General features: G+C 41.9%; 1 protein-coding gene, 1 long non-coding RNA gene and 2 pseudogenes across 2 annotated transcripts; all 4 read right to left on the reverse strand.

The window, feature by feature from the left end:
- On the reverse strand, nucleotides 1-9,190 carry LOC117843357 (serine/threonine-protein kinase STY17). Its single transcript, XM_034723935.2, has 15 exons — nucleotides 8,914-9,190; nucleotides 7,630-7,744; nucleotides 6,531-6,631; nucleotides 6,226-6,280; nucleotides 5,502-5,612; nucleotides 3,967-4,014; nucleotides 3,388-3,563; nucleotides 3,212-3,319; nucleotides 2,706-2,779; nucleotides 2,428-2,600; nucleotides 1,724-1,819; nucleotides 882-962; nucleotides 735-788; nucleotides 354-485; nucleotides 1-270 (listed from the first exon to the last, which is right to left on the reverse strand). The coding sequence occupies exons 1-15, from the start codon at nucleotides 9,120-9,122 to the stop codon at nucleotides 199-201; spliced, it is 1,605 nt and encodes a 534-aa protein (XP_034579826.1). The 5' UTR covers nucleotides 9,123-9,190; the 3' UTR covers nucleotides 1-198.
- LOC117843359 (uncharacterized) lies at nucleotides 8,078-8,907 on the reverse strand. Its single transcript, XR_004637717.1, has 2 exons — nucleotides 8,500-8,907; nucleotides 8,078-8,398 (listed from the first exon to the last, which is right to left on the reverse strand). It is a non-coding gene; the product is annotated as an uncharacterized lncRNA (long non-coding RNA).
- Nucleotides 9,191-19,062: 9,872 nt separating the features above from the next.
- Nucleotides 19,063-19,666, reverse strand: LOC117842747 (uncharacterized; annotated as a pseudogene).
- A 103-nt stretch (nucleotides 19,667-19,769) lies between these two features.
- LOC140221941 (uncharacterized) lies at nucleotides 19,770-20,339 on the reverse strand (annotated as a pseudogene).
- Nucleotides 20,340-27,845: the final 7,506 nt, after the last annotated feature.

A 27,845-nucleotide genomic window follows, 5' to 3' on the forward strand; every position in this document is an offset into this window, starting at 1 on the left:
TTTAAAAAGTGGAACTCCTCTTAACATTTAGTCAAGCCTACAAACTGTAAGTAACCCTCTCGAAATGAGTGCAACAAACTCATCTGACCATATTCTGAAGCTATTACTGAACTACAACCAAAATAACACCAATGTCAAAGATGAAAATGAGAAAGGGCGACGAAACAAAGGCGTGGAACACTAAACAAAACTGCCGCATCAACATCCTCGTCTCCTCCCAGAGTCGGATCGACCTGGATGTCTCTTGTGATGCCCAGAACTCCGAACCACCTGGCAATAAAAGAAAAAACACAAAATTAAAAAAGAAAACAGGCGAAATGCATGTAGATCACTAGATCTTTGTGTGAACAAACCTCCTTTATGGAGTTCAGTATATCCACAATCTCTGCAAAGGTTGGCCTTAGAGCCGGATCTTTCTGCCAGCAACGCTGAATCAGATCAGCAAGCACGGGATGAGTATCAGCAGCAATCGTGGGCCTCAGATCCTGCAGGCAGAGATATTAGGCTTAACATAGTAGTATTCGGAACAGAATTCTGCAGAAATTTCACAAGGAGCAGTTCAAATCCAGGAAGCACCGGAAAATAGTCCAGCACCCCAAACGAACCAAACAATTCAACATCTGCCTTTTTGTAGTTTCTCCTTTCAGCAAATTGCGTGTGTATTATGATTACGCCAAAGATGTGCTGTTGTTCTTATTTTCTGACAAACTACAGTAACTGATGTGTTAGGATACCTTTTGAACAACGGCAACTGCAGCCTGAAGAGGTGTCATGTCTTCGTATGGAAGCTGAAAAGGAAAAAGGCAACTTCACAATCAGCAAAATCACAATTCTGCACTACCATTATGCCTGAAAACAAAAGGCTGGCGAGAGTAAAGAACCTTTCCGGTTAGTAGCTCCCAAAGAACTATCCCGAAACTGAAAACATCTGCACTATGATCATACGGCAAGTGCTCAATGACCTGCAAATATTTTCTAGTAAAAAAGATGCTACAAGCTAGTCTTAACTCTTTAAGTGGCACACAGCTCAAGCACATAGTGAAGATGGCACGTTCATATGACACCTCCAAAGGAACTCATTAACCCCAATACGCCAATAATTATCTGTTATGTCTTGCTGAAGGCAATCTAAACATAGAAATGTTGATAAGAATTTGCTGGATTACATTCAGTTTTGCATGCCACTATTTTACTCTAGCAGAGATCAGCGGTTTAATCCCACAAAAGGATTTTGGATTTCCTTTTTCATAGGTACTTTCTGATAATTATGAGGATTTGCTTTAATAATATCTTAATTGGTATAATACAGAGAGTGATACCTACTGCAGACAAAATAAGCGAATTATATTCACAAGCTACAACTGGTGGCTTGGTGAAGCAGCATTCATGTAGATCAAGCAGAATAACAAGAATGAATTATGTCACAATAGCTCAGGTATTGCAAGCTGCTCAAAGAAACTTTAATTTGATTTCTTGATAAATGACATTGGGATCTAAGGTTTTAAGTCCAACACTAAAAGGCCCCACAAATTTGCTGCTTCAAGCAGAACTGTCAAGGGAGTGTAAGTTCTTGCATTTTGGCATTCTCACTGCAGTCTGCACAGCTAGTATGTAAACACTTGATACAAAACCACATTTAAGACTGAAAACGAATTTCATAAAAGATTAGTTTAATGCTAAGAGCTTGTAAATGTTTAGTTACAGGCAGTTTGGCAAAATCAACCTCAGGGGCCATCCATCTGTAGGTTCCTGTTTCTGCAGTCATAACTCCTGACTGGTCTTTAACCCTTGCAACCCCAAAGTCTGCAACCTTGACAACCTGCGAGATAAATGTTGTATGTAATAAAAATGCAAGTAAAAGGAAACACCGATTACATCATAGAAGTGGCACAGTAAGTCGAGGTAACACATGTTTATATATTTTGGAACATATGTAGTGCCAAGGGTGAGCAAACATAACCAGGTCAACATGATCATGATGCATTCTCAAAAGCAAATGCCATGAATCATAGATAGAATGGGTCCATTGATCCGTTTCAGGGTAGGCAACCTGGTTCAATCTTTACTTATGGGTTATGGGTGTCAGCTTTGGCCAAGCATCACACTATTGTATTTAATCATATAGTGAAGCATTTGTGGTATAAGTTGGCCGACTGGTGTGCAGAAAATGGGATAGCTGAGGCAGATGGTTTCTTGATTTGTGTTATCATACGTAATTACAGCCATGGAGCTTGATCACGTTTTATTCAATTTCACAGAAGTGAAGTGCAGAAGTATCTTCATATTGTCAGAATATCAGGATCAAAATAACCTTTTCTCACAAAGCTAAGATTCCACTATGCTGAGAAGTGAAAATTGTAGTAGACTTCTATTTTCCTAACATAGATGCTGTAACAAAGGTCAATAATATGAGAAGCAGTCAAGCACCTGATCATCCATAAGAAGATTTGCAGTCTTCAAGTCCCTGTGAACAATATTAATCTGATGCAAGTAATTCATTCCCTTGGAAATGTCAGATGCAATTCTTATCACATCTGGGAGCTGAAATTTTCCTCGTCTATTGTAAAGGAAGTCGAAAATACTCCCTCCATGCATGAATTCTGGCAACAACGAAAAGAAAAGAAATAAATAGAGTAGAGACGCAAGGGAATCTAAGCAGCTGCACTGTAAAATAGGAGGTATTATTTCGTGTGAAGTCTGTATACCTGTAACTATACACGAAATAGGAGGTCTCGTGCATGCACCAATAAATTGTACAACATTCTTGTGACGAACCTTTCTGTGGATGAGAATGACATATCGATGAGAATAACTGCATGCCAAATTAATTTTGAAATAACAGAAAAAAAAACAAGGGAGATGGAGCGTGATTATGTCAAGAGATCATCAAGACTGAAAAAAAAACAGGCTAATGATCTTCTATGTTTTTATACACTACATTATTAAGCTTTATTTGAGAAGATGATGTGAAACAAAGTATAGGTTACTTCTTAAACCCATGGTCAGTAAACCCAAATTGCAGATATATGAAAATGTTTTTTTTCTAAATTAGCATCGCATTACTTCTTACATGCAAAGTCATTATGGTGAATTCAGTTCGCCTGAGCAGTCATAAATAAAATAATGGAACATCATTCTAAAATGTTGTATTTTTAGAGATTGGAGTTGCACCACTTTCTCAGTCCAAGAATATGTAAAGCTCATCACTCACTTCATTATATATACTTCCTGTGCAAACTCACGCAGCATATCAACGCTAACCCTCTCAGGCTTGAGTACTTTGATAGCTACATCTTGACTACAGTACGTCCCATGGTATCTGATGGCACACCAAGTAAGTCAGTTACATATAAATAAGAGTTACTACAATTTACTTCTTGAACATACAGATCACCAAATGATCCAGACGCTAATTTTCGTTCGAATTTGAGAAGCCTGGGATCAACTTCCCAAACATCAGCTGCATCAGCTGGTATCTGGACAAAGTCGGATGAAGGAGAAACCTCCATTGGCCGGTGATCCATCCTAGCAGCCATTGACTGGACCAATGGCCATGCTCTGTACTGCATTATAGTATTTAAAAAGAAACACAAAGAAGGTGACCATAGTGCACAAGAAGTCTATGGATGATAAATTGCATGAGCTCCAAGTCCAGCAGTGCTGGTGGTCTTATTCAAGCTGCTCCTCACAGTTAAATGGCACTAAAGTTTACCAGTTTCTTTTTAAATCTGATAGACAAACAAATCTTACTGTTCAGAAACAACAAAATCCAGTGGAACCACTACTTTTCAGACAATATAGTATTAAATAGTAAGAGAAAACTAACAAATTCTAAACCTACAGTTATATCAACAATTCTCTCATTTTGTAGTATAAAGAAGCAACTAACATGAGACTCGTCACATGAGATAGATAGAAATCTGAAGTCAATCATATTCCAGTTAGAGCATTGGTCTGTCATCTTACCTTTATTTTATCAATGCCTTTCCTCAATGCACTTCGGAGAATGTCAACCTGCATTTGTTGGATAAGAGGATGAAACAGAAGGCTAACAAACATTAAGAGGTCAAACATATACGCATTTTCAAATGCCAAGTGGTCACTATAAGTTTGCTATAACTCTGCAAATTCCTTAGTTTCTAACATGTCACAACCAACATACTATTTTCCACCATAGGTCTACCATCCATATTGGTAGCCATAGCCATTGGTGTGTGAGACCTGAGATCCAGTGATTTCTGGCAGTTACCGGCAGATATGAAAACAAACTGTCCAAAAATCATGTGTGTTTTCAAATCACATTTCTGGAAATAGTTACCAGCCTTAAATGTATAATCCATTGACGTGGCCTCAGATGCTATTGTAGGTTTGAGTATTGAGCAAAAGGTTACACCTACATGATAGGTTCTGTACTACAGGCTGGAATTCGGAGATTATGTCATCAAGAAGAGTGTTTGGCAGAAGGGTGGTGCAAAGATGATTATGGTTTTCCAGAGTTAGTTTTGGTTTGACATTAAACCAGGAAACCTACCACCGTCCATTTTCTTTTATATTGTGTGAGGAATAACAAAATAACAAATCAGTGCCAGCACCCCAAGATATGCCCCTTTGCAGATCCTGAGCCCATGCACAAGTGCGCAGGAAAACGGCCATAACTGCCCCCAACACAATAACAAGATGCATGGTTCAGCTACAAAATCTGTTTTATTTACCCCTTCATGCCAGCACTCCTGCATTGTTGTTGTTAAAAAGAGAAAAGAAAGCCAATGAAGATGACACCCGTAACATGAGACAAGATCGCATTTAAAAACCATGACAAATTATGACAGGAAAATGGAAATGTTGATTTGTCAAAATAAACTAAAGGGCCTAAAAGCATAAAATTTAACCGAATAGCTTCCATTGTGCCTCTAGGCATGCTGTCACACATAAACTATGACAAGAACCTGGTGGTGGCACATTTTGAGAGAAAAAACAGAGGACATTAGAACAAGGCAAGAAAAGATACTTTAGACGAGTTTGAACTATTATCACTTCAAACTTGGAATCTTAGCTCAATTAGCAGATAAGGTGAACTTTTACACTTTTTATGTCACTGCTCGATCGTGTTGTCATCACATTTATGAGGTGTTGAGAAGCCCTCGTCAAACTATAGTATTGTATTTTTTTTTAATTTGGAAATTTGGTGAAATAGTAGGTTCACCAACAATATGCTATCTGACTCTGAGCCCAATTGTACTCTGGAATATACGATACCAAAAGTTTCTATCATTGTATAAAGAACAAATTCAGACCCTACAATTCATTGGACAATACATCTATGCAAAATCAGTACACTGGTTTCATTGGACAATACATCTATGCAAAATCAGTACACTGGTACTATGTATTGCAGTTTCAGCTTGTATGACCTTGCCTTAAATGATAGCTTTACAGTAAGTATACATGGCTCTGTCAAACAATGATTGTTCAGTTGTTTTTCCACAGAAAAGTAGAATTACCTCGTACTCCCAACCATCGACAACAAATATGTCCAAGGAATAGCCATCACTTGTCGAATATGCATGCGCTTCTTGGATATTAAGACCAAGCTCCCCAAGAAGCAAGGTTAACTGGATAAAACAAAAGATGCACATGTTTAATAGCTATCCCAAAACCAAAAAAGCAACCAAGAGTACAGCAAAGTGCAATCATGAAGAATTATAAAACAGAACCAACTGATCAAGTATATAACTTTAGTGTATAAACAGTTTTTTATGGAAAGAGTTGGGTAGCATCCTGCTGGAACTATACTGTTGGTGATAACATAAAGTACAAGCTACGAAGTAGTAAAATATCCACAGCATCCAAAGAATAAGGCACAGATACAAGACAAAACAAGATTTGAAACAATTTTATGCTACATCAAAGGACAATTGAAGGAAAAAAGAAATGAAATTGGGTGAAGATGCAAAGCATAATTATGCAGAAAAGAGCAGGAATCACAAGAAAACCATCATATCAACAGCCCACAGGCTGGCTGTAGCTTACATATGCAGTATATCTCACTACTAAGCACAATAACTAAAACATCACTCGTGTGGCTCCATGCTGATTGAGGTTTCCACAATTCTGAGGCCATAATATAACTTATATCAAGTTGCCACAAAGAGGATGCAGTCACATTAAAATGCTACTACCATGCAAGTAATAGTGCCCAGTTCAGACAAGAAGTTGATGGTTTACCTGACTAAGAAGCTTTGGCTTATCGTCACATGCAAATATAATTTCATATAAAGGCCTGTAATGGTATTACGTATCAGAAAATATTGGCCCTTAACTTGTCATTACCAAAACATACTCAAACCTACAGAAGCCCCATAAAGAATGAGAGAAATGCAAGTGAAACACACAACTAAAAAGATTGTAGAAATGTTAAAAAATAACTAATTAAACTACACTATAAGATGCATTAAAAAACCATCCCAAGGACACGACTAACAAAGTTACAAGTGGACTGCATAATATGAAACAAGACTAGACCAAATCACCTTTGATCTCTTGATGTAAATGCTGAGGATTGGGGATCTTGTTCTTCTTGCTTAAAGGAAGTTGAGGACTCAAATCCGGTGCTGTCCTCCGGAGTAACAACCTAAAACTAAATCATTGTCAACATAAAGGTGCACTTCACTTAGTTGAGTTAATAGCATGCTAATGAAACATACTATAATATATGTGCTAAAAAAGTCACAGTATCAGTATCTATACTATGAAGGGTCTAGTTTGTCAGATATCAAGGATTGCAAGTTTGCAAACATCCAGCTTAAATATTCATTGACTCAAATTTAAAGTTACTTCCCACTGTAAGAAATGCAATTTCCATTAAACACAGCAAAAGCTAAATAAATCCCTGATCAATTCTTATATAAAACGTTATCGATACCCACTACGCACAATTCCAAACTATAGTCCTACAGTACTATGGCAACATATACTCCACGGACACAGCGACTGGTACAGTAAGAATAATGTAAAAGAAGAGTCTACAGTTTTGTATGTTATCTCCCTCTGTTTCGTGATAAAAGCACACAAGAAAATGTAGCAAACCATGAATTTGTGGTGTACTTTAAGAGCGCTGAAATCAGAGAAACAAATGCCAAAAGGTAATATACAAAAAGAAATATATGAGATATGCTTTGAATAAACGCATACTGAACTTTTATTCTAAAACTGATTGGGGCATCCAACCCTTCATGCATATTCATACAAGACAAGATAAGCTTAAAAGTAACTGCGCAAACTTTTACGCAAAAGCAGTTATTCCACATAAAATGAAAAGACCTAGCTGTCACCAAGATTAAAGCAAAAGCCTGAGAATGTACCCATGCAATGGAATAAAGTAGAAAGCAGTCTCTATGCAGTTCGTTTTAACAATGGCACGATGTCACATAAACAGAGTTTTTCAGAAAAATAGAAGGAAAGCTGATTCTTGTAATTGTGCTTAAACTAGATAGGAGCTGGTTTAAGACTCTTTTAAGGAAGAGCTTATGGTTATCTCATTAAACAGATAGGGACAATAACGGCTGCTAATTATTGATGCCTAGTCAGAATGAATAAATGAAGTAGATATGTGCTGTATGAGATAATCACCTGTGAAGGACGAACATCAAAGACCAGCCCATTCATGGGTTCACGGGCTTGCTCAAGCAATTTGTTGTGCAGTAAGACATCTTCAACTCGTTCTACATTGACATCCAAAGCATATCTGTCCAATCCATATAGTCAAGCAAGCCCAATATACGATTTCAGTGGCATGCAATTATTTAAAAAAGTGCTAGTTCTCTCTACAGCGAGCTACAATAAGCCACGCACATATAACAACGTTGCAGTACCCTTCTGAACAACCTTGCTGTTTCGATGTTGTGAGAAATACTCTAATAAACAGGCCGAGCCATTCTAAAGAAGCAAACCGCATCGTGACAAGTAAAGAAGAAAACAAGATGCATAGTGTCACCAATATGAAATGGTGATGATCACGAGGAATGCCCAAACAATGACCGTTTGATGTGTACACACACAGCCCAAGCTTGAGAAAAAGTACACCAATTGCTCACAATTTTCATTTAGATGAGAAGGAGAAATCTCTACATGAGTAGATTTACGAGTGTCAATTAATGCAACAAACGGTATAAACTTCTGAAAAACTTTAAAGAGGGATAAAACATCCATTTCTAAACAGTGTGCCGACCATCCAACCAGACTGGTTCAGGCTCGGGTTATAAAACTAGTCTTCACTAGATTAAAGAGAAAAGGGAAAAGAAACAGCAACTTGTACTACGAGGAGCTGTACTGCATGTACTGTCTGCAAGACGAGTTAGGTTGAGTTAATCCAGATCCTGCAACGGGAAGCATGTACTGTCTGCAAGACGAGTTAGGTTGTGTTAATCTAGATCCTGCAACGGGAAGCATTAAGCTCGTAAGCTTGCGCGTTAATCAATCCAATTAGCATGTACTAATTACCAAGAAAGAGAAATCGGCTAGCTTTATCTTTGCATCCTGATCCGTGTGTATTTACGTAGCATCACGAAAGTTGACATGGCCCATGGTGGACCATACGACAAGCTCCACGGCGAATAAATCTTATCAGCGACAAAAGGGCGATAGCCATAGCTTTAGCTACAGCGGCGACGAGCAGCTGCGGCGCGGATCAGCTCCCTGTGCGATCCACTGGGCCCAAGCCGCAACAGCCGAAACGAAGAAAAATCGAGCGAGGACAAGACAGATGAACTCTTGATGCGATCCAACAGTAGAGCATCCTACACATCAAGAGCGACGCAGCAAAATTTCGCAGAGAAGTGCTAGCAAACTAGCGACCACAGCCTAGTACATGCAGGAGAGAGAGAGAGAGAGAGAGAGAGAGAGAGACGGGCGGACCTGGCTGGTAGGCCTTGGAAATGGGCCCAGAGCTCGTCCTCCAACCCCGGGCGCCCGCCGCCGTACCCGCCAGAGCGGATGCGGCGGAGTACCTCGGCGTAGGCTTCAGCCTTCCGCCGCCTCCCAGCCGCGCCGCCGCCGCCGCCGCCAGCGGAGGAAGGTGGCGGCGGAGGCGAGGCGCCGCGGCTGCCGCAGGACTCGGCGGCCATGGGGCGGGCGGCTAGGGTTCGCGGCGTGGAGCCGGGGCGGCGTGGCGTGGTGGTGCTCCCATGGGCGGCGTCGCCGTCGTGGGTTGCGGCGCTTTATACGAGGAGAGAGAAGGAGGATGAGGGAAGGTGGTGCTGAGTCATGCGACGGGGAGACGGGAAGCTGCTCGCCTGGGCGGCTGGGCCAGGGATTCGAGGCGCCCGGCTTCACACTTCAGCCCCTCTCTTTCGCCGAATTCTATTTTGGCGCATACGGATATGGGATCGGATGTGTAATATTTCCTTCATTTTTTTTCTTTTTTCACGAACGTCTACGACTCTCGACCCAAGCATGCTAAAAAGTAAACTAAGTTATTCTAACTCTTCTTTTTCTGGCTAAAAGGGCAATATTTGTGTTCGAATAATGTACCATTGCTTTGTAACTCAATACAGCGCACATTTTATCCACGGAATGTGTGTCATGATCGAAATTGGGGTGTGGCAGGTCATAAGAAAAACCAAAGTTCAAGGAGTTCTCTTCTCACCTCTTGCCTCTTCCAAGCACTTCTTTTGTGTTTAAAGCACTAAGCTATAAAAAAAATAAAGAGAAATGCTAGGTTTATTTTACCTTTGACTTGGTATGGTTAGCATTGCTTCTTGAAGTGAAGCGCGCAACAAATAAATGGCTACACACATGCGTGGCCTTGTTTGCTTCGGGTGTGTTAGCCTTACCTAGACCCATTCAGTAACTTAATTGGGTTGGGTTGTGGACGGACTTCAAGCCATGAGCAGACCAAACCTATGCTCGAGTCTAAAATAGTGAAAGATAAACTTGTACAAGTTAGCAAAACCACTTGCCAAACTGAGCAAATTTTCTACCAGCACCATCAGCTGGTGGAAATCCGGAGTTGGGTTAGAGTTATCTTTGTATCTTTATGTTATTGTTGAGAGAGTCATTTGATTTATGTAATATCAAACTCTATGTAAATCATATATGCTTTCTTTCAAAAAAAAATGACCAATGTGCCTCTCTCTTATACCTACTGAAACTTTGAGCTTGTCTTTGAAGACATCTTTTTAATTTCAAAAGCATATCAATTTGTAGCAAGTTGCTATAGGAATATACTATCCACACATCACTATCTACAAAAAGATATTTCAACATAAGTCGAATGATACTTTAGAATCCCAAAATTCTGAACGTTCTCTGTTGCATAGTTGCATTTGCATCACCTCACTTAGCGAGTCACAAACCGGAAGTCGAATAAGTCATACTACAGGTATAGAACTCCAATAATAGTCCAAATGCTACTAGCAGCTGGTAGTAGTGCTAGTACTACTATCAGAATACAGACAGAGGCATTCTAGGCGGACGCGTGGCATTCTAGACAGAGGTTCCATGGCATCTCAGGGCATATTCCTTCGTAGAAGCATACATACTCTATGATTGTTTTCCTGGCACTTGCAAATGACAGTGTGCGTAATGCTTGTAGCATTTTCAATTTTGTAGGCCATGGAGCTTATCGTGAGAAAAGGGAAGCAACGGGCTGTTAGTGTTAGACTAGCATGTTCCTCTAAGGTGTCGACGTGTTTTCTATGGCTATAACTATACATATAAGCACATGATTACCAAAAGCTAACTCAGATGGGTACAGTAAAAGAGTGCATGCATTTTAAAAGTTGGTTCTCCCATTTCACTCATCGCTCGTGTGTATACTCATAAAGTACGCAGGCATATCAGAATTAGTACTCCTATTTATACAACACATGCTAAGGAATAAGTTTAACAACGGATTATAAAGAATTAGTGACTCTGTAAAGGTTGGATCCGTAAAAGTGCCTTCACGTGCTCTGCCATGTCCTTGTCTGACTTTATTCTATTTTCTTGGCTAAAATTCGTTTCAGCTTATTGAGCCGGCTTATCAGCCACCAAACAGTATTTTCCTCTCACAACAAATCAGTCGTTTCAGCTTTTCAGTCGGCTTATAAGCTGAAGCGAATAGCTCAACAGCTTCGTTCCTAGAAAACTGTTTATCCAATTTGTCAGGCGCCAAATCACCGTTTAACATGGGATTAGTATTCACTCACAATAATCACACATCTTAATGACGTTATTTTAGTTAATTGATCGTTTAAAATGTGCCAATTTTGTGTTTCGTAATAGTATTAGTATATAATACTCCATCCATCCTAAATTATTAGTCGTTTTGGTTTTTCTAGGTTCGTATATTTTTACTATGTATCTAGACATAATATCTAGTTGCATAACAAAATCTATGAATGTAGAAAAACCAAACAACTAATAATGAGACGGATGGAGTAAACAATATTTCCCATTTTATGGTTTTTGCTGTCTTCTTTTTAAGAGGAAACTTTAAACCTATAGAGTACTACTAGTGGACAGGGAAAAGTGTTCCTGTTCCTACTATGTGGAAAATTATAGAGCAACTTGCACCTTAGGAGAAGATGCAAAACAATGTAATTAGTTTGGTATGCTTTTACAAACTTTGTATGAAAGAAACAAATATCAAAATACCACTGTACAGTACATCATTTCAACCATGATCGCCAATGCCACTGGTGAAAACTCATTGTTTTTGCCACCCATGGAAAATGTGTAGATATATTACGTGACTGGACAAGATCTATTACTTTGTCTTTTCGTTGGACCGACGCGGCAGGTGAGGTTCCAATGCGGCAATATCTTATCCCAAATTCTAATACGGGATGCCTTTCCAGCCAGGTTCAGCGTGGACCTGGACAGGAATGAGGACATCGTCGCACCAAGCTAAGCTATAAATAATGCTATGCATGTACTTCAGCCTCGTGGTCTTATCCATAGAAAAGTTTGTTAATACTTCTCCTAAATTGTAGTCATTTTAGCTTTTTTATTCATAGATATTATTATCTAGATGTATAATAATATCTATGAACCTAAAAAAGTCAAAATGACCTGCAATTTGGAACGGAGGAAGTATCAATTTGCCCTTTTACTTCTCTTCTCAACACAAAATTTGTTGGACATGACTCCTGTGTTTCGAAGAAAAAAAATACTCTAGTTACCATGATTCCTAATTTACGTAGAAAACTTGGTTACCTAACAATTATACTGGGGCATGATATTCATGGCTTGCGTAGGAATTCTTAAAATATTCTCATGAGATGTTTCTTCATGGGAATCCATGTTTAACATAAATATATATTTTTCTAGATATATTATGTTTCTCGCCTATGAAAATGTGGCCATATATGTTACAACGAGACTTTGCAAAGTCTTACATGGAAGATATAGACCACAAAAAATTAAGCAGGGATGGAGGAAGGGACGATATGAAAATTTGAAATACGTAAATATGAAGGGGGATAAGTAAATTTGTATCTAATGTAGGAGTAAGCTATAGAGGATATAATACTTTTGTAGGTAGGAGATCCTGATTCTACAAGTGTGAAAGACTCTGTTATAAAGTCGCTCCTAGAAAAACTCTGTTATTCCTCTACGAAAAAGAAAAAAGTTTAGTATGAGTCTACAAAGTCAAAAGGAAAAATATCACTACCATATCTTCACAGAGTATGCTCACTGCCTAGTACTGATGTGTCTGTACATAATAATAATATAATGGGATGGTAGTGTAAGACATTGTACCAACTAACCTAGCTGGTAGCTCTAAAATGATATTATACTCACCCAACAATTTTTTAATGAGCAGTTGCACTTATAATTTTTCTTAGATTTCAACTATAGTATAATTAAAATGGGCGCATGTAGAAACTCAACCTATATATTGCGGATGTCTTTATGACCATAGATACCATGTATGTGTGAATATATTTTGCTATCTCTCACTAAATCAATCACATTGACCAGCACTTATATTTATTTATGTTTGAATAAAAGTCGGAGGCAAGTCAATTCAAAAGAAAATGAGACAGGCAGTTAACCTTACGAGAGATAAAGTACAGAGATTTCCTTCCAACTAGCGCGCCTCGTCGTCTGTGTCATCTCTCGGGGCGGCAGGGGCGGAAAGAAAAAAAACAAACTCGCGCCGCCACTGTCGCTACTCCTCGGCTCGGTCTCCCTGCCGCCCGAGCACACCGCCGGAAGCCCGGCCGGCCGCAAGTACGGCGGCGGCGGGGGGCAGCCATGCTCCCCTCTTTCTCCCTCCCTCCCTCCCTGTCTCTCCCTCAGGGTCTGAGATTTGGAAGGCTCAGGGGCGAAATAATATAAATATTATAACAAATATATATGAAATGTTACCAATAAATACTTAAATGTATCTAAAATCAATATTCATATTAAATTATTTATACATATTATCTTAAAAGTTTCTTCTAGCATTCCTCGATGTAAAATCACTTATGATAAGGTCGATGTCAATCTCATTCAACAATTTCTTCTCAATGCATAATATTGCCAAACCATTTAACCTCTCCTGAGTCATTGTTGACCTCAAATAGTTTCTCAATAACTTCAACTTTGAAAAAGCTTCTTTTAGCCTGTGACACAGTAAATAAGAATCGGTCAACAATTGAGACATTAGGATAACAATCCACATCTCTGACATGCTCGAAAATTTCCCAATCCAACCGGTCGGGTGTGGCAGTTTTTGAGTTGAGTGGCTACTCGCGTTGATGTCCCAATGAGTCTGTTTTGTTTTTCTTTTCTTTTCCTTTTCTTGTATCTTTCAGTCTGGAACTTCTTTTTTAATATAATCGACAGCTCTCCTCGCCGATTCGTTTCAAAAACACCTTGTGAAAGATATGTTAATAATAAATCAAAGTTGTGAATAAGTGGAATAGCATATTATATGTTCAACCTAAAAAACCACACTGTTCAAAGAATGGAGAAAATATATATTTGTTCTAAAAGTTCTGACTATAACTAGTTATTTATTTATAAATTGAAGATTCATCTTATTTATTTATAGAGAAACCATGATGCAAAAATTGCACCTTCATTAAATTTTTTCAGAAACTAGCAATTAGAGTTAGATGGAATATTTTTATAGTAATAGTCAACGCATTTTTTATCATGTGCCGATTCGGTAAGATACTACAAGAGTTAAAAGTCGTCTATAAATCGAAACAACACAAGTGGCATAATATTATATATTTGTAATTATTTGAATAGGCTCCATCTCTAATGGATTGATTCGTATAGCTATAACGAGCACCGTATAGTTCTATGTTCTGTCGTCTATTGTTATTTTAAACAACTTTGAGTGTCTGTGCCTGACTCACTACTGGTTGCAAACTTCGGTCCCGAATCGTCCTTTATTATGATTATAATATAATACTATTATTAGTGCAATCTTCAAGATTTGTGGCAGCTGTGTGGATAACATATGTAATTAGTCCACAACCCGATCATCGATGATGATGTTTTTATACAAAAAGAGAATCTTATTAGAAATAATAGTTGGAGGTTAATACATGCATAGACTACAAAGAAAATTTACTTGGCCCGTGAAACCAAGAGTAGTTCTACACTTGAATTTTACCTGTCTACCTACTTTGTTAATGCTAAACTATAGCAAACTTAATTCTCATTTTATGTAGATTGTTTTACCATGGCTTTTTCCTAAGATAAGTGGCAGACGCTCCCTGGAACAGGTTGCTTTCCAATTGTGCTACAATCTATAGAATCACACATAGTTTTCAAATGTGATTTGGTTTGACAGATACAGAATTGTAAATTTCTGATGCATGTGCACTAGACGACAATCCTAGTCAATCCTTCGATCGGAGGGTATACATATGCCGAATCCAACAGAGATGAAAGCTGGAACCCAGCTCATTTTCTGCAATTTTAAATTCGAAAAACCCAAGCTACTGAGGCAGGAGATGTGTATTGTCAACTGTGACTTAGGTATGCAGGCCTGCAAGGATTAGCATTGATAGTTGTAGAGGTCATAAACAATGGTTCGCGGGAAGATGATATGAGGAGGGTGATTAGATTAACCAAGCAGTGATGACCATCGTTGAGAGGATAATCTTGTTTAGGCGCCCTGACCGTTCGCTGTCGCCTCGCCAGCGCTCGGCCACGAGCTTATTCAATTTGTACGGCGGCATACGAGGAAGAATATGCCGAGATGGGTGCGCATGTGCCCTGATGTGGTGTGAAATCTAGCTTAGGGTAGACGTGGGGGTCTCCTCGCTGCTGTAGGAGGCTAGGACGAATGGAGTGGTCTGTTGCCGAATCGTTGATTCCATAGGCATGGGAATGGACATTTCGAGAATACAAGATGGACTGGGAGAAACTTGATCATCATCACATCATACGCTAGCTGCACGCATTTAAAAGAGTGCATGCATTTAAAAAGATCGGGACAACGACTCAACGCTCCGCACGCTGCCAGGGGCTGATTTGGGCCTTTGGGCCACTGGCCTTTCATGGTCTAGCTGGCATTTATATGGACTGGCCCTGCCTAGCAGGCCTACGCAGCAGCAGAGCAGGGGGCAAAGGCCCAGGCCCAGCCATTGAACGTGCAGCCCATGGCTTGCCTGACCATCGTCGGACGGCCTCGTGCCTTGGTCTGCGAAGTCCAGACGGAGTGACGCATTCTCTCTCTGTTTCTCTCCAATCTCCAGGATCGCTACTTCTTAGGAAACCCAAGCAGCAACCGCCGGTACCCCCGTGTGGTTTGGCAGCAGCAGCAGCAGCCGCAGGAAATTTTATCGAGTTTTTGTTACTGTGACTATCGCTAGATGGGTTAGTTTGGGTGGTTTAAGCGCTTGGATAGTTGGATAAGTGGCCCTAGGCGTGGAAATCGGCCAGCTCCGCCACTGCACGCTGCTATACAGACACGTGGATGCACGCAGCATCCATGGGCACGACACGCCGCGCGCCACGCACTGTACGAACGCGGATAGATACCGGACGCCGCGCGGTCTCATGCTACACCGATCTCGTCGTGCGCGCGGCCGGCGGCCGTGTGTGTCCGAACTGGACCGGTCGATCGATCGTTGCAATTGCAACAGGCATCGCGTGTCATATCGATCGTGCCGTGTACGCGCGTGGACCCACCCGTCATCGTACCATGCCTTCCACGTGGATCGGGTGTAGGCGGGCGCGGGCTGCGCCACCGATGGCTCGTGGGCCCAGCGCCGGCATCCAACTGGGAGGCGCGACGAGGATTCGGAGGCTCGGTTTGGACTTTGGTGCGCATTGCGGACTAGGCGGTTTTAAATTTTTTGAAGCTAGCGCACGCATAGTACGTTCTTGCTGGGCATGCATTCATGCGCACGTAGGTAGCATTCATATATGCATGCATGCATGCACACTCGATTTTTCCATGCATTAGATGGAGATTGGACAGCCTACAATCATCTTCAACTTCCAACGACGTCTAAAACATCTAACGTCTGAGTTCTTCGTCCTCTCTCTCTCTATAATCTACCCTGCCCCACCGCCTCAGCGGAGCTCCGACAAAATCCAAGTCCGTCGGGGCCAGCTGTACAGTTTTGAGGGCTCTTTTGAGGGCCCTTGAGCAAACCAAAATTATGAACCCTTTAACATAAATGTTTCTTTTTATTTGTAACATAAAAAAGAAAAAAAGTAGTACTAATAATATGTATTCTGGTGAAAAATAATGTCAATACTACGATCTTGTCTTCCTTTTTTTTTTCTTTTTTGAGAACTCGGCAAATACTTCGTTGGTAACATTGGAATTTAGAAGTTTAAAATCCTAGAAATTTAAGATATTAGGTTAATAACATGCATGCTAGGTGCTAACTGATAAGTAAGTAAGTAAAGACGCACTCACCGATTGGAGGAACTTATCGATCTGATTTGCTAATCTCATTTCGATTACGCGGAACCGCGGACAAGTATCAGGTGCGGTGCGGATAGGACGACAGGTGTGAGCACCGAGCGCGTCACTTCAGTTTCGCGGTGTCAGGGATGGACGGGCGCTGCCGCCAGGGATCAAACGACAATTTGTTTCCAGGCTTCCAACGCATACAAGTGCCTCTGTCTGCAACTTAGCAGGCTAGATGTGCCTCAAATGAAGATATACATGTATTTATACGTATAGAATCCTAGGCTCCTTTCTGTCATGGGCCCTTGGCCGTCGCCCCTATTGCCCTAGGGTCAGAGCCGGGCCTGGTCCATCCTGCCGCCTCAGGCCTTGTTCGTTCCTTTGGAATGGATTCAGTCCAGGAACCATTCCAGCCTAGAATCGAGTGGATCCCCTTACTTCACTCAATTTCGGTCAGGAACCATTCCAAATTTAGGAACCATTCCAAGCTTACAAATAACATGTTCAGCTGTATAGGAATTATTTCAAGGCTAGAACCATTTCAACAGAGCTATTTGACCAAAAAAAATTATTCTTGAAGCAACGAATTCAACCAAAACGAATGTAGCAACAAAACGCTTGTAGCAACAAATTTATTCTTGAAGTAATATTTGTATTCAACAGAAATTTGTTCTTGAAGTAATATTTGTATTCAACAGAGCCATTTATAAGTAGCAACTAGCAAGACACTGTAGGTGTCCTCTACTAGCACGGCAAAGTCCGAATCACAGCACTCTCTTGGAAAAGAAAGAAGAACAAAACAAGTCACGCCCTCCTCTCGTTAGCACTTGAGCTCTTTAACTTACTTCATTGCCGGTGTCAATTTAAAGCCAAGAAAAGTAGAAATTCACACTGAGGATCTTCTGTTTATCAGGTATTTGAAGTTCTTGTACTTGGTTCCTCAACTGTAGAGGCTGCTCCCAATGCTGCAGACATTCATAGAACTTATCATAAACAAGATAGAGCTTTTCAGAAGCATGTACAATTTATACACACAAATAATCTGTAAATGATAGTATAATATTTATACACACAATCTAAGAATATGCAAATGGCACAAACACAATGAAAGCAAGAGAAATTCAGATAAGAGTATAAATTAAGATGTAGTAACCTTCTAAAATACTCACAATTTTCAAGCAGTAGAATTAAAACTATTCACTGGTTGGTTGTGGACAACACTACTTGTGAAAGCAACAATATATACACAATTTATACACACAAACATGAATTTGATAAGAGCAGACCAGAGCTAAGATTCTTTATGCAGACCAGAGCAGGTTACTGATATCAGTCTTGAGCAAATTAATTTTGAACAAATAATGGCATGTGAGAAAATATAAACAAACTGAAGGCATGTGCTTATCTCATCTCACCTGCTAGGCCATCTCATTCCTAAGCCAAATCAAAGCGGGTTCTTCATCTTCTTCATTAGCACAAATGAAAGTCTCTCTATTTTCTTTGCTCTTGGTGAAGATTGCATAAGATTTCGCCTTTTCCTGTTTGGTCACTTCCATTGTGTTAATGATCGATATGCACCTTTTGATGGAGTATTCATCACCTTTGGCAGCCTCCTTATCTCTTGCCTCATTTTCTCTTGGTAGCTGTTTAGCTTCATCTTCTGCTTGCTTTGTTCTCATTTCCAGGAATCTCTCCATCATGGCTTCAATTTTTGCACTCTTTCTAGGCCTTTGTCCTCCTTTTCTGGTTTCTTTCTTAATGCTGCCATTCTTCGTTCTCCACTTCTTGCCTCCTTTTCATCTCTTGCATCCTTTTCTTCATCCTCTTCATCACGTATCTCGATTTCCTGTAGGGCTTCTTCCTCAGCTTCTTCCTCTACATCATCAATTTGGTGAAGGGGCTCTTCCACACATTGTGACTCAATAGAAGTGAAATTGTATGTCATTTTAGCCGGATGACCTACATTTAGCACAATGCATTCAAAGAAATAGGACAAGCACCTATTTTACATCATAGAGATCTGACTGGGAAAGAGCTTACTATACATAACTTACCATCATAGAGTTCTCCCAAAGCATCAAAGAGCGGAAAGCTTGCCTTGTTGTTTTGAAACTTCTTGATTTTTGGGAAAGTCTGCATATTTGAAAAAACATTGATCAAATACAAAGTTATCACTATGAGGTTATCCATAGAATTACTTCGAAAAATTAACTTACCACAATGAGGTTCTTCCACATTGCTGTTGATCCTTTGACCATATTTCTTTGTTCATTCCATTTTGATCCACTTTGCATTTTTGCCGCTTTGAGAATCTTGTAGTCTCTCTTAAGCTGACATTCTTTATCTGGAATTTGTGCCTTTGTGTACGAGACAGACTTGTTTCTCAGATGGAACTCCTTCACCATCTTGTTCCACCCTTTAGTGTTCCAACCGTTGTCACTTCTATAGCCACTATCTTTATACTCATGCAGAATTTCAACAAGTGATTTCTCAAGAGTTGGGTTTCAGTCCGCTCTTTGTTTTCCTACATAAACAATAGTCAAGCATTAGTAATAAAAATTTCATAGAATTAATAATACAAAATTGACAAGAAAGCATGAAGAAACATTAAACACCGTACCTCGTGGTGAACCTCCACAAAGCATGAAGAAACATTAAACACCGTACCTCGTGGTGAACCTCCACTCCTCTTTGCCCCACTGCATTTAGGAGAAGGCTTCTTTTTGGTAGCACTTTTTGTAGGTAGGAACCTACTCAACTTTGGTGACCCCCTTCAATCACATTGAGCTTTGGGGAGCCTTTTCCAACCATCGCTTTTCAAAGAAAAAAACTTATTCATCAACTTATTCATGATACAAGCTCATTAACTTATTCACCAACTTATTCATGATATAAGCTTATTAATTCATGAAGACTAATTTACATGTTGCTGGTACTGAACCCACATTTCTTAGGCGATGGCATCTTTCAAAGCATTGCCTTATGCAGTGCCTGAGTCATTGATTTGATCGCCATTGGGTAGAGAAACAAAGTGTGTTGGATCAATATTATCCGGCTGATGATCCAACCATTCCTCATCTCCATGAAGTAATCGGATTATATTGTGGAAGATGGTTGCAGCTACTGGTATTTTCACTTGATTTTCCAACATATGGAAGGTGGAAACTTTGAGAATGGGGAAGCGCTTCTTAAGCACTCCTAAAGTTCTTTCGACACAGTTCCTCAGTAGTGCGTGGCGGTGGTTGAAGAGCTCCTTTGAGTTTTGTGGTCTTTGATGTCCAGCTCCAAAATCTTTCAAATGGTATCGAACCCCTCGATATGGAGCGAGGAAAGATGGAGTATTTGCATACCCTCCATCAACCGCATTGAATTTGCCTGGAGGTACCTAGAAGCCCTTGCTCATAGCCGATCTTAGCACTCTGAAATCTGTAGCTGATCCCTCCCATCCACTAGAAATAAAAGTGATGGTGAGATCGAAATCACATGCCACCCATCACATTAATGCTTAGTGTGCCTTCCTATTCCTAAAAGGAGAATGCTACTTATAAATGGCTCTGTCGAATACAAATGTTACTTCAAGAACAAATTTGTTGCTAGAAGCGTTTTGTTGCTAAATTCGTTTTGGTTGAATTCGTTGTTTCAAGAATAATTTTTTTGGTCAAATAGCTCTGTTGAAATAGCTCTAGCCCTGAAATAATTCCTGTACAGCCGAACATATTATTCGTGGGCTTGGAATGGTTCCTGGCCAGGATTGAGTGAAGCAAGGGGATCCACTCGATCCTGGGTTGTAACAGTTCCTAGACTGGATCCATTCCAAAGGAAACGAACGAGGCCTCAGCCACCCCTAGCCTTCCCATTAGGCTCTGCACATTCCGGCAATTCCAACCCGAACCTCAATCATCCCAATCTTGACACTAACCTCATTGGATGCAAAGGAGAAGCTCCCGTAGTCTTGGATTGGCTTGTGTCAGTAGAACTAAAATTAAGTATGGAGAGAAGAAAAAAAACTCATGCACAATATAGTTTTCCCTATTTAATTTGGGCAAACCGGTAAAAGAGAATGGCTCGGCTGGCACACGCATAAGATCGGGCAATGCAATATCATAGCTTGATTTAAGATCCTATTTGGCAGATCTTATTTTAGCTTTAGCTCCACCTGTTTCGCACAAATTTAAGCAATGAAATCATTTTGTAAATCGGAATTAAAATAAACTAGAAGCTAGGTGAAATCAAATTGTTTTTTACTTCACCGCCGAGCCCTGGCCATCGACTCCGGCAACTCGATGCACACCATGCACTGGAGTGTGATCAGAGTTGCAACTGCCCGGCCGACACGCCACACTATCGCTGCCTCTCTGTTTCGATCGCCTAGTATACCATAGGAAAAAGTTGCGCTAGTACGCTCGCTCGAGCCTCGAGGATGTAAACAACTCCTGGAGAGTGCCAGCGGTGGGGCCCAAACCAATCCACCCAGCGCCAGCCTCCGCCACCGACTTTTTTATTTTAGCCCTTTTCGTGAAAATTTTTCACAAATACACCCCTGACCGAACTAATTCAAAAAATGGACCCATAGCTTGGCGCTAGGGTGGCTGGCGCCAAGCTAACACGTTTTGGTGCTAGCCTCCATGGTGCCAAGGTCCAGCCCCTAGATCTTACGTGGTGAGCTGCTGACAGCTTACGTGGTGAAGCCTTGGCGCCATAGATCTTGACGCCAGCCAGCCTGGCACCAAGCCTGCTACCATAGGAATGCCGCCCCTTTCTTTTCTTGCTTCTTCATTCCAACTATTCTGGCTACCGTCTCCAGCGTCGCCGCCCGTCGCCACCGCCGCCGCCCTCCACGCGCATCGTCCCTCGCCACGCCGTTGGTTGGGGGCAGGCCACCGCACCCCTAGGCGCCCGCCCCTGCCCCTGGCCGCCCGCCCCCGCCCCTGGGCACCCGCCCCCGCCCTTGGCCGCTGGTGGATGCCGTGTGCGCTGTCCCCTACAGTGAGTTAGGTAAGAATAGTTAGTTAGTAGAATAGTTAGGTAGTTAGTAGAATAGTTAGATAGATTGATTAGTTAGATAGATAAATTGATAGTTAGATAGAATTGTTAGATATGAAAACTAATTTAATTTGGTAGGTTTTGTGTATGAATTGCAACGATAGAAGGAATACAGAATAGTCATGACACTATTTAACTAGGTGGATGTGCTTATAGATAGACAAATAGATAAGAAGATAGAATTGTTAGATAGAGAAATAGATAGTTAGATAGAATTTTCTTCGTATGTAATTTTGTTTACGTAGTTAGATAGTAATATAGTTATTGCGATATTTAATTAGGTAGTTATATACTTAGGTACATATTAGGTGACATAGTTAGTTAGTAGTATTTAGTAGTTAGTAGTGAATTGATAGTATCTCATTTCATACTAGAGACCTTGTACTTAGTATGCTTCATTTATTATGGACTAAATGAATTGTGCGTTGTTATGTTTATGTACTAGATGGACAACGTAGTGAGCATATATCATGGAGGCACCGTGTAAAGGGATGACTATGGATGTGTTAACTTTGTTGCCATGCAATGCGAGGTTGTGATATTCGATGAGAAGCCCTTGTTTAGTAAGTTGGTTGCAAGGGCTCAGGAGGAGCTACATTGTCATGGAGATGATGACATTGTAGTTGAGGGCGTACTTCACCTAGGTTGCCCTCTCAACATTCAAAGGAAGATGGTCCCAATTCGGTGTGCAGACCAGTGGGAGAAATATGTGAGAACAGTTATGAATGGCCACTCCCCAAGTATGGAAGTGGTTGTTCGTCGGGTGTTAGTTGATCTAATTCCTCGTCGATTTTCCCGACCAATGGGTCAACGGGCACACTTCGACTTTCCCATCCCGGAACCTGTTATGGACGTGGAGGTTGCACCTACGGTTCCCGATGCTGAATCTGCCCCCAATGAGGTAGTTGGAGATGTTTTTTGGACTGTTGATGATGTGGCAGATTCTCCTCATGAGATCCTTTTGACACAAAATCATCCGAGTAAGTGTCTTATCAGCATGCTTATTGGGAGCTAACCCCCTTCTTTCCATCAATTTGTTCTTTACTCATGTTTCTACTTATGTTGCAGGAGACATTCCTGAAAATGTGGATATGCCTCCAGTTGCTGCGCAAGTGCAATGTGAAGATGGATTGTGTGGCTCCAATAGTGTTGAAATTATGAATGATAAAGATGCATATAAGATGGGAGTGGATCTTGATTCTGATGATGATCACCATGTTGGGAGATGACAGAGAGTGATATTGAGATGTTCAGGCGTATCTTCCTCGGCCGTGATCCGAGAGTTCACGAGTTCAGCAATCTTACCCATTCTGATTAGGTGTTTGCAGAAGGACGTGATGATGAGTCCTAGAAGCTCCCGAGGCTGGCCTTAGTATGGTGATTGAGGAGGGTAGGGTATTCAAGAACCTTCTCGTATTGAAGAGGTGGTTGCAGGCGTTTGCGGTGATACGGAAGAGACCTTACAAGGTCTTGCATTCATATGCGCAGCTCCATTACACAGTTGTGTGTGACATGGAACGGTGCCCATAGAGGGTTTGTGCAAGGAAGCAAAATATCACTGGAAAGTGGAAGATCACAAAAGTTATCGGTCCACATAATTGTGTTGACCATGAGCTTATAGTGAGACATCGGCAGTTGACATCTACCCTAATTGCCAAACGGATGATGGAAATATTGCAGGAACAACCCAACATGAAAGTTAGGACAATTATCAGAACTGTTGTGGAGATTTATGGAGGTTATATGATAACTTATGGTAAAGCTTGGAGGGCTAAGCAGCGAGCATGGCAGATGATATATGGGGACTGGGAATCTTGGTATGAGCAGCTGCCAGTGCTTTTCAATGCAATCAAAATAGTGAATCCAGGCATGCATTATGAGTACATCCCAAAACCAAATACTTGGAAGGATGGGAGACAGATATTCGGACGTGCGTTCTGGTGCTTCCCTCAGTGTGTCGAGGTCTTTAGGCACTGTCGTCCCGTCTTCTCTATTGATGGTACGTTTTTTATTAGCAAATATAGGGGCACAAGGACTCCTTTGGTAGAGCTCTCCTAATGGATCCAGCTCCGGCTTCTGGAGGAGCCATGCCAAACACCAAAAAAGAAAATGGCTTCGATGTTGAAGCACTTGTGGAGCCGTTCCCGAAAATGAACTGGGACCACAGAGCCAAAAATACTGGCTCTAGCGGCTCCTTCCGCCCCCCACATTGATTGTACCAAAATGCTCATAGAGTTTAGCTATTTTTCACCCCCACATGCTACTAGCGTCCCGACCCACCAAGCCCTAATGGCATGCGCGGTGGCCAAGGGACCGGGCACTAGTAGGAGCAGATGCAGCAGCTAGGCACCAGCGATGACGCACGATGGCGAGGAGCAGTGACGGCGGCGGAGCGCGTGGTGGGCGCCAGCGGCGGCGGAGCAACAACATGGCGACGAGGGCTGCACCACGAGGCCGAAGCAGGGCGGTGCGTCGGGGCCACAATGTGGCGGCGAGGGCGCGGCGCGTCAAGGACCGGAGCCGCACGATGCCCGCTTCTCATACGGCAGCGGGCCGGAGCAGATGGGGTTGGGGTGGACTGACGGATTGGATGAAGGATGAGGCGGCCGACGGGGATGGCGGGAGGTGGGGGCGGGCCGATGGGAGTGGAGACGGGCGGGAGGCGGAGACAGCCGGGAGGTGGCAGTGAGAGGTGGGGGGCAGTCGCGGGAGGCGGCGGGACACCGGGAGGCGGATGGTGGGGGCCGGGGGTGAGCCGACGGTAGGAAAAGGATAATGAAGGGAGAGAAAAGGATAATGAAGGAAGAGAAAAGAAAGAAGAAAGGTGGAACAACTCTACCTTAATTAGGTGTAGTTAAACTTAAGAAAGTCATTAGTCACTGAGTAGAGGTAGTGGAAGGTCCAAATTGCCCCTAAAAAGCTCTTTTTGGAGTTAAATAGGAAACTTGAAATTTTATATACAAACTTGAAATTTTGTCCAAATAGGAGTTGTAAAACTTTTAATTTCAAACAACTTTTATTAATAGCACTTTGGCTAATTTGAAGTAGGAGAAGGTCAAAAACAAGAATCAAATCAGGATTACATCAAAATCCTACAAATGACCTAAGTCTTGGAATTCATGTTTTTCCTCAACTTTGCAACCTGTTATGTCACAATTCTATATCTAAACCTGAGCCAGACCCCTAATAGAAGTTGTAATGCTGCGAGTGTGTTACAACTTTGTTATACTGACCCAAGTCTAATTCACAACCAAACATGTTCAAAATCTTGATCAAAGTCACTCAAAACAGTCAAACCAGCACAAATGCTTTTCTGCGCTAAGTCTGGAAGAATGTCCAAAGCGCGCATCTTGGCGAGCCCGTTCCTCCTAAAAGTTGAACTGAACTTGAGAAAATTCGTTAATAGAAGTTGAAGTCCTAAGATCAAGGAACAATTCCTTCAATAACACCCTTGCCTAATTCAAATCCCAAACCCCTCAAAAGTTACATCGAAACCGGCTAAAATCCCTGAAAATGGTCCAGTTCCTGATTTTGCCCAAGTCCGGGACGAACGCGTTCTACCGATGTTTGGAGCTTCTTAACTTGAAATTCGCTTAGTTTTTGGATGAAATCCTTCTGCAAGACTTTGAGCTGGACATTAGGTCTACATGTTTTCCTTTTGGAGTTTCACGAGTTTTTTTTGAAAAATTTTGAGCAAAAGGCCCCCAAACCAGACCCTTTTGGCCTGCCCCGAGGTGCACACCGCCCAGCGCTCACCCAAAATGCGCCCGCACGTTCACCCGTGCGCCACCCGTGGCGTGGCCTCTGTTCACCGGCGGCTCACCGCCGGCCAACCCCCGGCCAGACTGGACAGGATGGCGTGCCCCGGCTGCCCAATCCATCCCAAAGCCTATCTCCCCCCACATGCGCTCGATCTCCTCCACCCAACCGCGCGCCGAGCTCTGCCCCTCCGCTTGCGCCACACCGCCGCCGCCCGCTGGCTCCGCGCCTCCGCCCAATACACCGCCCGACCACGACTTCTCAATGCCCAGCCTCGCCAATCCCTCCATCCAGCAAAGCCGCTTCTTCGCGCCCCAAATTGCCCCGGGCCAATGGCCACGAGATCGCGCTCAGAGCTCGCGTCCCGTCGCCAATGGCGCCCTCCGCCAATGGCTTGCTAGCCGCACTACCAGCGCCCTCCGGTCTTATCCACCCACGCCGGAGCCTCACCTCACTCCCCCACTCCCTCCTCGCAGCTATAAATAGCACCAATGCACCGCCCGAAGCTCCCCGCACCTGAGCTCGCCTCTGCTCTGCTTTCTGCTTCGCGCCGTCGAGCCACCCTCCTATGGAGCCCCCATTTCCGCCGCTCCTCGTGCCTCGCCACCTCCACCACCAGCTCCGCCACCACCACGCGCTTCTACCCCGAGCAGCTTGTTTCCCTCCCGGAGCCCCGCCATCGCCGGGACTCCGCTGCTGAAGCCGTTCCCCATCCACAAGCTGTTCTGCCTCCGTTGAGCCTGCTCCAACACCCCAACTGCCGCCAATCGCTCCCCGGTGAGCTCCCACGCCTCCCCCGCCTGTTCTTGCCCTAGATTAACCTCGGGACTCGCCAGAATCGAGTCGAGCTCGCCTTAGTGCAAGAACTAGGGACCCTACGTGATTAAACCTTAGATAGGATGGTTAGATTGTAAGTTTGTTTTGGTTAATTGATTTAAATCAGCAGAAAATAGATAAAACTTTGTAAATGCACCATAAATCATAGAAAACTCAGAAAAATACCAAACCACTTTTGTTGAACTCAGTGAACTGTCTAGTTTTATATAAAAATGATCTTGCCCATGTTACTGTTGGAAATAGTACCCTATAATTTTATTTCTTGCTTAGGACTTTTAAATCATAGTAAATCGAAGAAAAATGCTAAAAAGATAAATCTAACTCTGTGGTGTATGTTTCTGAGTACGAAAGCTTGGAAAAATAGTTAAGACCCTGGAGTAGAACTTTAAATCACTGTTTTAACCCTATGTTTGAAATATAAGGCTACATCTTTCTTTTTGCATAAGTAATGGAAGCTGTCAGAGAAAAATGTGAAACCTGGTCTTTGACCAGTAAGAAACCCACTTTTCTTTTTAGAGAAAGAGAAATAGGTTTAATATATGGGAAATAGTTGTCCTTCACTAAAAATTATGAAAAAATTCACCAAAGTCTGTGCAACACACCTTCAATCCACTGATAAAGTTTCACCCTAAAAATCGATGTAGGTTTTGAGATAAAAATGGTTAAGTACATGCTACCCTTGGGTAATAAAGTAATTTTAATTCTTTCTGTACTAATCCAATGGATCCCAAAATTTTACAGTAACTCATTGATGACATAAGTAAGGTGCTGCTAATTTCTCAGTATCATATATTACTATTTGGTTGTGGAAATAAATTTTGGATGAGGAATCATTTTAATGAATAAAGAAATGTCAAGTCCTAGTAAATTTAATTGGTAACTTTTGGAAGAGGTACATAAAAATATTCAGAAATAAATGACTTTCCAAATGGACCCTTAACAGTCCCAAAAGCGACCCCCACCTTCCTTGTGAAGTCTAAGTTGTGAAATCTTATATATGTACATAATCACCATCAAAGTCAACCTCAAGTTTTAAACCACAACACACTTTACTTCATGAAGATAATGAAAGTTTAGAACCTTCTTTAGGTGAATGTGGTCGAAATGCAACTTTCATTTCAGTAATAAGTCATGTCTTACATCCTTCATACGAAAGCATGGAAAATTTGAACTTTCTTCATGTGCATGTCGTGTAGAAGCTAATATCGCTGACGGAACCTACAAGCTCCACCCTACGCCGGAAGAGGAACCCGCCGCAGAGCTACATCACGCGGAAGTTGAGCCCGAGCTAGATCAAGACCCCGAAGACCCGCTAACTTTTTCTAAACCTGAAGGCAAGCCCCGGTGCATG

Source organism: Setaria viridis, chromosome 2, assembly GCF_005286985.2.
Source record: "Setaria viridis chromosome 2, Setaria_viridis_v4.0, whole genome shotgun sequence".
Lineage (NCBI taxonomy): Eukaryota > Viridiplantae > Streptophyta > Magnoliopsida > Poales > Poaceae > Setaria > Setaria viridis.